Source organism: Hippocampus bargibanti, linkage group LG18, assembly GCF_051943395.1.
Source record: "Hippocampus bargibanti isolate YZ-2025 linkage group LG18, ASM5194339v1, whole genome shotgun sequence".
In the NCBI taxonomy this organism is placed as follows: domain Eukaryota; kingdom Metazoa; phylum Chordata; class Actinopteri; order Syngnathiformes; family Syngnathidae; genus Hippocampus; species Hippocampus bargibanti.
Window position 1 is genome coordinate 13,823,932 of NC_142751.1, and position 12,023 is coordinate 13,835,954.

The 12,023-nt window shown below is 39.1% G+C and overlaps 1 protein-coding gene across 1 annotated transcript in view; it reads left to right on the top strand.

The window, feature by feature from the left end:
• Positions 1-8,974: 8,974 nt before the first annotated feature.
• Positions 8,975-12,023, top strand: part of nsmfa (NMDA receptor synaptonuclear signaling and neuronal migration factor a) — a 34,070-nt gene continuing 31,021 nt past the window's right edge. Inside the window, exon 1 of the mRNA XM_089020683.1 lies at positions 8,975-9,299. Within this exon, the coding sequence (XP_088876809.1) occupies positions 9,229-9,299 (71 nt within the window). The 5' untranslated portion in view covers positions 8,975-9,228. The remainder of the gene's footprint in view (positions 9,300-12,023) is intronic.

The window sequence follows — 12,023 nt, forward strand, 5'->3', positions numbered from 1 at the left end:
TAGCTAGCTAACTTGATCTATTTGAGTTATTCCCGGTTGAACGGGGTCACCGTTGCTGGCTACCTAGCTGGCTATCTAGCTGGCTATCTATTTGCTATCTATTAGCTGTCTATCTAGCTAGCTATTAGTTATCTATACCTAGATAGCTAACTTGATCGATTTCAGTTATTCCCAGTTGAGTGAACGCTGGCGCGTGTGGCTGTCGCTGCTCACCCACAGAAAAACTGATCCTGTGACTGTAAAGTGACCTTGAGAGTTTTGAAAGGCGCTGATAAATGAAATGTTGTATTATTATTATTGTTATCATGTGTTATTTGATAATCAACTGTTTCTAACAAAACACTATTGTGCAATTTGTACGTTCATGATAAATAAATGATTCAATTGAAGCAATAAATGAGCAGCCTGATTGATGTTTCCATGTTCTGCGCAACTCCTGTAATTCATTTGCTGTGTACGTGAAGTATTTCAAAGTGACATTTTTAAATATTTGGGGGGAAACCTTTAAAATCTAGAGAAAAAAAGTCGGCTCCCATTTTCGGCTCCTTCTTGGGAGTCGGCTCTCTTCGTTCACTTCAGAAATACGGCTCTAAGAACTGGCTCGTTCGCGAACGACACATCACTAATTAACATCAAGTTCAGTGACTTCATTTCCACCTTTTTTTGCCTTAATTTTCGAACGACCCCATTGAGAAGAATGGCAGCCAAAGAAACGGGCAAAGAACATACACGAACGTTCAGGTAGTAGACACCGGGATATTTTTTATTTTTTTTTTTGCAATGCTATATTTAACCTCCTATAAATCATGCCGAGTGTGTGTCTAAAGGTCGCAAACTCGCACCCCCCGCCAAAAAAAACTAAAAATAAAAAAAAATAAACTGCCAATAGTAATTGCTCGAAGAGGCCGTTCATTCTGTGATTTACCGTAACGCCCATTTTCAAATCTCACGCAATGGTGTCTTGAGATATCCCCATTTTTCGATTTAACTCGATGTTTTTATGCTTCTTTGGGGACTGCAATGAAGAAGAAAAGAATGGTGGAAATTCACGATAAGGTATTTATCGTCAATATGTGTGTTTGGATAGTTTTAATACCCCCCCAGCTTCGTTTTGTTTACATTGTCACGACACTCGGTGATTTTCGACAAAAACTAGTTTGTCTTTCGGTCGAAAAATACTAATTTCCTTTCGGCTTTTAACCACCAGGTGTGTAAGCTTTTTTTGTGTGTGATTGTATCGATCTATATTTGTGTCTCCCAGAACTTTAGTGGCCTATTTATCTTCCCCTCGTGTGTGTCCATTAATTAGCTGATGAGAAACTCCCCTTGAGGGGAACGTGGGAGATTGAACTAGCTCGTTGCTAATTCTAGTTCGTTTTGATGCTATAAACAGGCAAACGTCCTGTTGCTAGCAAAAGCTAGCTTTTTTTGGTTTACCATAAGAACATCTGTTGATTGATGTCCTGTTATAGAGTGTCTTATTGTCATGGTGGTGTAAATTTTGGTTTTACAGTGATACCTTGGCTTACGAACTTAATTGGTTCCCAGACAAAGTGTGTAAGGTGAAAAGTGTGTATCCCAAAAATTAATTTCCCATGGGAAAACATTGAAATGAGAATAATCAATTCCCAGGTCCCCATAAAACATAAATTTTCTACTTTCTAATTTTCTAAGCCTTAAAACTACATTAAATAGACCTTATTTTATGTATAATAAAGGTGCTGTGGTATTATAATTAAAGAAATAAACTGTACTGTATAACAAAGCCGTTTTATTTACCTTTGTGATGGTCGTTGATGGCTTGATGTAATCCCCCCAACCTGAGAGCAGGGACCAATCATCGCAGAGTCTGGCACCGCCACGTCTGGACAGTAGGGATATATATATATATATATATTTCGGACCAAAACTACCAGCAAAAGATTTTAGTTCGCTGACGAAGCCTCTTGGATAAGAAGCAAAACGTCCGACACCTTCAAAGAAGTACAGATGATGGCTGAAGAAACCTTCTCATCGATGGACCACTCTGTACGACTGAGAGTTTATACAGACGTCTCAGCTTCTATGTGAGTCAGTGATATTTCCACTTTTCTCCCCACTTTTTCTCCCCCCGCTCAATATTCTTTCCACCTAGTTCTCAATCAGTGATTCACTTGCATTTGGTGTACGTCGCCCGAGACGGGACGGCGAGGACGGCAGCGGGTATGAGGAGAAGAAAATTGGAAGGAGCGACGTCTGCTGCAGTAGCAAGGTGAGTCAAGGAGGGGCTAGAAATGGATGTCACATAGGAGGAACCTCCACTCCCCATCTCCCCCACGGGTCGAGCCAATACGAAAGTCATTAGTCTCGCTGGTGATTCTCAACCAGTAATGAGATTGCGGGGCTTTTCCCGTTAGGAAGAGTTATGACATAAGAAGACTGTCCGTTAAGTGATGAGTTTGAAGTTCGTAATGGAAGACGTGATGTTCATTGATGTTTTGTGGATCTTTGATGGTGAGAAGATGATGATAATAATAATAATAATAATAATAATAATCATCATCATCATCATCATCATCCTTTTTTCCTTCATTTCTAAATGCTAGCTAGCTTTAGTTGTACAAAATGGAGGTAAAGTTCTTTCATGGCTCAAAAGTTGTGAATTTTAACAGTAAAACAGCGGTACACACCTTTTCTTGCAGTTCTGACGAAACATTATTTCTGTGGAATGTTATTTGAAGAACTAATTTCCCTTCCACGAAGGGGCAGCATTTGCCTTTTGTCCATGTTCGCGCTTTGTTACAGCTTCAGCTGTTGTTAAAGGACAACCGACAGCATTTTTTTGTTTCCTAACTGACATCAGAAAAACGTTTGATAGCATCTAAAATCCCCAAAACACACAGGCTGATATTTTTTGTCAAATGCAAAACACCAATAAAAATGACAGAAAGTGTCCCAAAACGACTTCAAAATGACCTCGGAGATTTCGAGTTTCAGAAGGTCCCGCCCCCTTTTTCGTGACGTCACGTCAGGACGTCTTGCGTTGCTCTAGAATCAAAACAATGGCTTCAGATTGGGCGAAGATGCTTTCTTGTTACTCATCCAGTTATGAATATGATTTAAATAGTTCTGAAGAGGAAAGCATAAATGTTTGACATCGATTAAAGAAGTCTTCCGTATCAATTCGAACCGTCAGGACTCCAATGTAGCGTCACAGAAATTGCGCAAGATGGCACCCAAGCTCTGTTGGAAATGGGCTGATTTGTCTGCTGGGAATTTGTGTCAACTAGTATCAAATAGTAGTCTTGGTGCAACACACAACGATTCACCATCGCATTATTTATGTATTTCCCTTCTAATTTCGCCATCAACACGGCTCAACACGAAGTTTTCAGACCAAACAAAGTACCCAAAATGCATTGTGTGTCGCTTTTTCGGTCAGGGGGCGTTCCCTCCGTGACGTCACATCAGGAATCATCACCAACTCGAAAACAAGACTTCCTGAATATTCAGCGCGAGTCTTAAAATGTAAAATAGAGCTATATGCGGTGGAATCCTTGTAAAATGCGCTCAGGAGTAGTCATTTGAAGTGATTTTACAAATTATGGACACAACTTGTCCGGACACGTCGGTTGTCCTTTTAAGCAGATAAAATGGAATGTCTGAGCAATAACTCGTAACGCTCAGTGTCAAGGTGACATCCGCCCCCTTGTCTTTCACCGCCACGCGTACGCCGTCATCATGCCAACGAATCGAGACCCTCCCCCCCGTCAACGCTAAGATTCCGCGGCTCATTTATCGCAACCGGCTGAATGTCAGCCGCTTAGCGAACGGGATGGACTCGGTGACCGAGGGGATTCCCGTGAACCAGGCGGAATGACAATTACCATTCAGATGACTTTTGGCAAGAGAGAGATGGATGAGTCATCGTCATGAGAGGGAGTTCAGGTTAGCTGTCTACAATGATTCACTACTGGGGGGGAGAAGGTGGAGGAGTGAGTGAGGCATTTTGGATATGTTTGACAGTAGATGCCTACTCTGCTCTTTGATTCTCTTATCAACCTTTTATTTAATCCCCCCCCCCCCCCCAAGCAGGAAGTTGATATTGCTCTTCTACCGCTTTCTGTTGCAGTGGTTAAGAAGAGAAGTAGAAGACTGCAGCAGTCACTTATTGTAAGTCAAAAGACTTATCGCAGTTTGCTTGTGTCATGCCGTATTTTATTTTATTTTATTTTATTTTATTTTATTTTATTTTGTTTTATTTTAGCGTTGTTTTGTTTCATTCTTTTATTGCTTTCATTTAGTAAGTTGCGATTTAGTCCATTTTCATTGGCTTGAGAGGCTTGTCAATCAAAATTGGCGTTGAACAGCTTTTGGCGACTGGAGGATTATTTATTTATTTGCTTTATTTATTTATTGATTGATTGATTTATTTATTTATCTATTTTCAATATATTCACTCATTTTTTTCAATTCATGTATTTATTGATTTACCGGTTTATTTATTTTTGTACCATGTTTATTTTATTTATTTTTTGTTTTATTTATTTTTCTATTTATTTACTCAAATTTTTTTCTATTTACGTATTTATTGCTTATTTATTTATCCATTCATTCAGTTATTTATTTACCTGTTTATTTTATTATTTTTTATTTATTAGTTTATCTATTCTATTTATTTAATTAAAATTTTTCCATGTATTTGTTTATTTTTTAATCATTTGTATTCATTCATTCAGTTATTTATTTACATATTCATTTACCCATTTATTTATATATTTATTTTATGTCTTTTATTTATTAGTTTATCTTTTATTAATTTACTCATGTTTTTCGATTTATTTATTTATCGATGTACCCATTTATTTATTCATTAGTTTATCTATTTTTCAATTTTTTTTTATCCACATTAATTTTATGTATTTATTTGTTCATTTATTGTTTATTTATTTGTGTATTTGTTTATTTATTGTGACTGTTGCATTGCCTTTGAGCCTCATCCGTTTGTGCCGTTTGACGAGCATCGAGTGACGAAGTTGACTGGCTATATTAGCTTCCTGTGCTAAGTAGGTAGCTAGTCACCTGCAGGCAAGCTGCTTAAGTCTTCTCTTCAGCTTCAGCTCCCTACCTACGACCTACTTCCACCGTTGGCTTCATGTTACACACATGTACCGTGTTGTTTTTCGCCTCTGGTGGTAGCCCCGCCCTCCTTGCTGAACATAAAATCTTTGCACACTCCATTCTCGGTTCTTGATAAGAATTTGCCTGTATGGCACTTGATGTCTTTGCAAGTCTGCTTATTGCTTGCCTCTGGAAGCTTTCACGCTCCGTTTATCCGTCGCGGCTTGCCTCTGTAATTGTATGCACTCGCGCTTCTTACGGCAAAATTGATGCGCTGGCACGAGTCCTCCAACGCAGTAGGGGGATAAATGTCTGATGGCTGACCTTGTTTCTGATATTTTTCTTCTGTGGCTGGGCTTTGGTGTAAAAGGCGGGTTAGTGGGATGAAAAAAAGACATCAGAGGCCATTTTGAGAAGGCCATTTTGAATTTTTATTTTAGTTTAGTATTTTTAACCGATATACAGCGATACCTCGATTTACGAACCCCTTGGCTTACGAACTTTTCGGTTTACGAACGTTAAATTTTGGAAAATTTTACCTTGGCATACAAACTTTTTTTCGAGATACACGCGGAGCTGCCTCAATGAGTGATGTGTCGTTCGTGAATGAGCCAGTTCTTCTAACAACAAAATGGCAGCCGACTGTTTTTGTCCTTTATTCCCCGCCGCTAGTCTTCGCTTAAAGCCACGTGATTGGTCAAGAACGCAGCAGTGAGGGGAGGTGGTTTGAACATCAAAGAGACAGGCAGACGACAGTGAGTGTTTCACCTTTTATAGTTCAAAGGCAGAGTGTAGACTGCAAGGTTGAAATATCCCATCAATCAGCCAGGCAGACGACAGAGAGCGAGAGTGACAAAATGGATAGAAAACAATGAAATTTGGACTCGGCAGAGTGTAGACTGCAAGGTTAAAATATCCCATCAATCAGGCTCCACAAACAACCCGCACAAGCCATCTGTACACTTGATGCAAAAAGCTATCAACCCAGCTAAACAGAACACAATTTATGAGGAACTAGATAAAATTATAACAGAGAAAGCACCTACAAGGGATCATTGCTCAAGATGGTGAAAGAAGAAGGTTACGTTCCTCATCAAGTGTTTAATGCTGAGGAAACTGGCCACTCCATTCCATCAAGCCATCAACGACCATCACAACGGTAAATAAAATGACTTTATTATACAGTACAGTTTATTTCTTTAATTATAATACCATAGCACATTTATTATACATAAAATATTGTATACTCTGTGTAGTTTTAAGGGTTAGAAAGTAGAAAATTATATTTTATGAGGACATGGGAACGGATTATTCCCATTTTAATGGTTTCCTATGGGAAATAATTTTTTGGGATACACACTTTTCGCCTTACACACTCTGTCTGGGAACCAATTAAGTTCGTAAGCCAAGGCATCACTGTCGTGATTAGCTTTAAGTAGCTCAGGGTATGTAAAAATCAGAAACGGGTCCGAAATTGGTTTGGTGAGAGAGGTGATATTTTATCTGTTTTTCGCTTTTGGTGGACTGGTTCAAGCAATTGTGACCCCCATCACCCTCCAATGCCATTAACATTTCCTTCCTCTCATCTCAATCATCCCCTTCTTCATCTAGAGTCTATCAGCACCCACTCTCGCTCGAACTCGCCTGAAATAATTTATTACTTAATGCTCTATAGGAGCTCACACCGGGGCCCTGTGGGACTCCGCTTTATTTATTGATTTTTATCTTGTGTGTGTGCGTGCGCATGCTGTGCACATCCATAAGATGTCCAAGGACAAATTGTGAATTTGCAATGGCGTTGAAGTGACCCCGCGGGTATTTGGTTGGATGTTCAAACGCTAATCGGCCGTTATGGCGCAATTTGTCCTCTGTTCAGGCTGGTGTGTGAGTGTGTGTGTGTGTTCGTGTGTTCTACTTCAATGACGTCAAAAGTATGAGTTATGGTTAATGTCTTTTTCACCGCGATGTCCTTCATTATGCTGCTATCGGTGATTTTTGCACGTGCATTCTCCCTCTCTCTCACTCAAAACATGTTAAGAATTTTCATCATTCATTCAGTGTAGGTCGTATTAAAGCACTATATAAATCAATATGTATTGTATTGTATTGTATTGTACGTAAAGCTTTGCTTGCTAAGAATTCTGAAAATCTGCTCTTAAAGTGGGAAATTGCCACTGCTCTCACACCCTCATCCTCAAAAAACACTTTTTTGACATGTTTGTTAAAACTACCAAACTGACGTGAGAGTAGCACAAGTTAAAAAAAAAAAGGAAAAAAAAACCTGCAATCAGATTTTAAAGAAACCATGGTGTCCGAGGAAAAACAACCAATCAAAGAGAGAAGGCGTGGCCAGTTTTGTGCACTGATGCACAAACTAAAAATACTACTACTACTACTACTATTACTAATGACATTATTATAAGGAAATAATAATACTAATACTTCGACTACTACTACTACTAATAATAATAATAACAACAATAATAATACTATTACTAGTACTAATAATAATGATAATATTACTACTACAACTAATAATAATGATAATACTACTACTACTACTACTAATAATAACTATACTACTACTTCAACTACTACTACTAATAATAATAATAATAAGAAGAATGGTGATAATATTACTACTACTACACCTACATTACTACGACTACTACTACAACTACAGTACTACTACTACTACTATAACTACATTGCTACTACTACTCATACTAATAATAGTAATAACTACTACCAACAGTGTCCTACTACTACTACTACTACTACTACTACTAATAATAATAATATCACTACTACTAATCATAATAATACTACTACTACGAATAATAATAATAAGAAGAAGAATGGTGATATTACTATGACTACTACAACTACAATACTACTACTAATAATAATAATAACTACTACTAATCAGCCTCCTACTACTATTAATAATAATAACTATAATACTACTCCTACTACACTGTAAAACCCAACAAGTTGAAAGTACTCAAATTTTTTATGGCAACTGATTATGTCAAATTTTTGAGTACAGTTTACTCAAAAGTTTTGAGTAACCTGTTTTGAGTAACCTGTACAAGTTACTCAAAACTTTTGAGTAAACTGTACTCAAAAATTTTGACGTAATCAGTTGCCATAAAAAATTTGAGTACTTTCAACTTGTTGGGTTTTACAGTGTACTACGACTAATAATAATATTACTACTACTAATAATAATGATAATACTACTACTAATAATAATAACTATACTACGACTACTACTACTACTAAGAATAATAATAGTAATAATAAGAATGATGATTACTACAACTACATTACTACTACTGCTACAATGACTATTACTACTACTACTCCTACTGCTACTACTACTATTAATACTAATAATAGTAATAACAATACCAATAATAATACAGTAAAGTCTCGTTATGTCGATATCGGTTATATCGATAGTCCCGGTTATATCGATACTATTTCTATGCACGCATGGAGAAAATTACATGCAAACAGGGTCGGATATATCGATAGTCCCGGTTATATCGATATTTTTTCGGACTCCCTTGAATATCGATATAACGAGACTTTACTGTACTAATACATTGCTTTGCAGGGATGCAAACAACTCAAATGAACCGGCATTCAATATAATGATACATTAGACACTGGGGGCAACTGATCCAAACGTTTCAGGGTTTCTTGAGGGGAGTGCCACCACCGTTCATGTCCATCACGTACGCTTCCACGCCCTCCACGCCCCCTCTCCTCTATGCTGCTGCTGCTGCTGATCTCTCCACCCTCTCCCTCTCTCTCTTTCTGTCGCTCTCCCCAGCTCTGTCTTCGCACGTCCTCGTCAAGCCTCAGACCAAGGAGCCCCCTCCATTACACCCACACCCCATGCGTATATTTCCGCGCGGATTCCTGCGCACGTGCTCACTCTTTATTTATTTATTTATTTTTTTTTTTCTCTTGTCGCATTCCTCCATCCATCCGCAAGAAAGACAAAGGGCGAGATTGTGCTTTTACTCTGTCTTTTTATGATTATTATTAATTTTTGTATTTTTTTCTTCCAAGTGGTGGGAATGATCTGCTTTCCGTCTGCGTCGTTTCCATGTCAGCATGGGAACCACCGCCTCCAAAAGGCGCAATTTGAGAAACGACGCGATCTCATCCGTGACTGCAAAAGTTAGGTGAGTGACAAACAACCTTAGCTTCCCTTATTTTTTTTTTCTTTCCGTGTGCATGTTTAAAGTTTATGTTCTCATCATGTTTGATCTTTTACCTTGTCCCATCTGAAATGGTCTGAAATCATAAGGAGTCCAACATTGTCCATTCCAGTCTCGATGTCTGTGAATGAAGAGTCATTGTGTAATGAAAGTCTTGCTGGGGGAGGGGGGGCACTGTCACATAGCATGACTTTATTATTTGTATTTATTTATTTTTTGGTGGTTGTTGCAGGGTGGGGGAGTTGCAGTTTAAACGGAACGATAGATGTCAATCCGTCGGCGAATAAGGTGATCATTCTCACGTCACCCTGGCAAAGTAGACACTTTGCGAGAGTCCATTTAGGGTGATGTGGATTGTATTTTATATATAAATATATATATATATATATATATACAGTAAAGTCTCGTTATATCGATATTCAAGGGAGTCCGAAAAATATCACTATAACCGGGACTATCGATATATCCCACCCTGTTTGCATGTAATTTTCTCCATGCGTGCATAGAAATAGTATCGATATAACCGGGACTATCGATATATCCGATATCGATATAACGAGACTTTACTGTATATATATAAATATATATGCCGATTCATTCCAATTCTCTCAATGAATGACCTTGACTCGGCATCACACATAATATGGGCCAAGATGCCCTTACGTCATCTTCCTCATTCTGCTCTCCGTATTTCTCACTCGTATCATTTACCCCCTCAAAATCTCCCCACCCCCGCCCCCCTTTCCCGCGCAGCCTTGTTTGGATGCGCCGCCGCGTTTGTTTGTGTACCACCTTGAGGGGGAAAGATGTGCTTCTCATACAGATTGCAGAGTGGGTGCATGGGCTTGTTCCGAGTGGCAGAAGCTGCATTGTGAAGCAGGGCGGCTGGGTACAAGATGATTTCCATTCATAAAATGGAGTCTTGTGGACCGCAAACGGTTGGCGAGGGGGTTCTATGGTACCTGTGCTGTGAGAGAAATTGCCCACAGTGATTTCCAACATCCTAACCAGTACTCGGGGGTAGGGGGGGGGGCAAAAAAAAATCACCTAGTGCTTATTGCTGTTGTAGTATGTGGAGTACTCAAAGTGGGTGACACCAAATGTCTGTTGTAGTACCAAAACTAACTAGTAAGAGGCAGCGAGGTATCACAAGGCTTACCAATTTGCCAGAAATTATAGTGGAGTCAGTCGTACAGTGACCCAGCATTAAATTAAATTGTCATTTAAATCACATAGCAAAAAGTGATACTGCTATCTTGGGCGGGCTAGCGATTGAAGGGGTTGAAGATACAAAATCACAAAACGGATCATGTCTCGCCTTCGCTTTGAAATAAATGTTATGTGACACCAGTTGGTTGGTCCATACGGTCTGAGCATTCGAGTCGTTAGCTTTGACTTTCCATCGGAAGGGATGGATGGACAGACGGACACGAGGGGAAAAAAATATTGCATCACTGATATAGCGCGATGGAATCGCTCTTTCTCTATCGACTTAAAAAAAAAAAGAAAAATATTGACAAACATCGTGCTGGCTCACAGTACAAATAAATAAATACATAAATAAAAAATAAATAATAATTAATGATTAAATAAACACATGAATACATTAATAAATGAATGCATGAAGAAATAGATAGCTAATTGGATAGCTACATACATACATGGCTGGCTAGCTAGATGGCTGGCTAGCTAGCTAGATGGCTGGCTAGCTAGATAGCTGGCTGATTAGCTAACAGGCTAGCTAGATAGATACATAGCTGGCTATCTAGATACATTGCTGGCTAGCTAGATACATAGCTGGCTAGCTAGATACATAGCTGGCTAGCTAGCTAGATTGATAGCTGGCTGGCTGGATAGCTAGGTAGCTGGCTGGCTGGCTAGATAGCCGGCTAGCTAGATAGATCGCTGGCTAGCTAGATAGATAGCTGGCTAGCTAGATAGATATACAGCTGGCTAGCTTGCTAGATAGATAGATAGAACCTTTCATACCATTGTTATTCTATCATTGTATCCCATTAGCTTAGTGACTTTTTTTACTTTACCAAATCGTTGATACAATACAGTATTTGTAATCCAAATATTTACAAACAAAAAGCGAGACACTGAAAAATGAATAGCATGAGGCTTGTCGTCCAAGATTCAGTAGCCACTCAACCGGCACATGACCCCCGCGTCTTGTTAATACCTAACGGAAGCCCACTGTGGGCTTGACCGTGAAGCGGCATCCAGACTCGTTGTCTTTTTTGAAAAGCTACTCCATGCCAAAAGAAAATATGTCTTCATGTTTATGGATGATTGCTTATGAAACACGACTCACTCGAGCTCAATGAGACACAATAAGCCGCTGAGAGCCTTCAATGGAGGCTCTCCAAAGCTGTCTCATGGATTGTAAAAAGCTTTGATGGCACCCCCTCTACCTCTACCCCTTCGCCGCAAGGCCGTCGGACAAGGGGTTAGCATCACAAGGGGCGTGACATGAAAGGATTTTGCCCACGGACGCAATTGAGATATCTTTTGTGTATTGGCGATGGTTGACAGGTGTGCTTTGTTTCTTATGTCACCAGCCTTTTCTGTTGGCTTACATAATATATATCCTCCCCCTGCCCCCACCTCCCTGGAGCTAAAAATTATACGCATTGGCGTATTGAAGGAACACTTTTGAAGTCAAGAGGTTGTCATTCAACAATG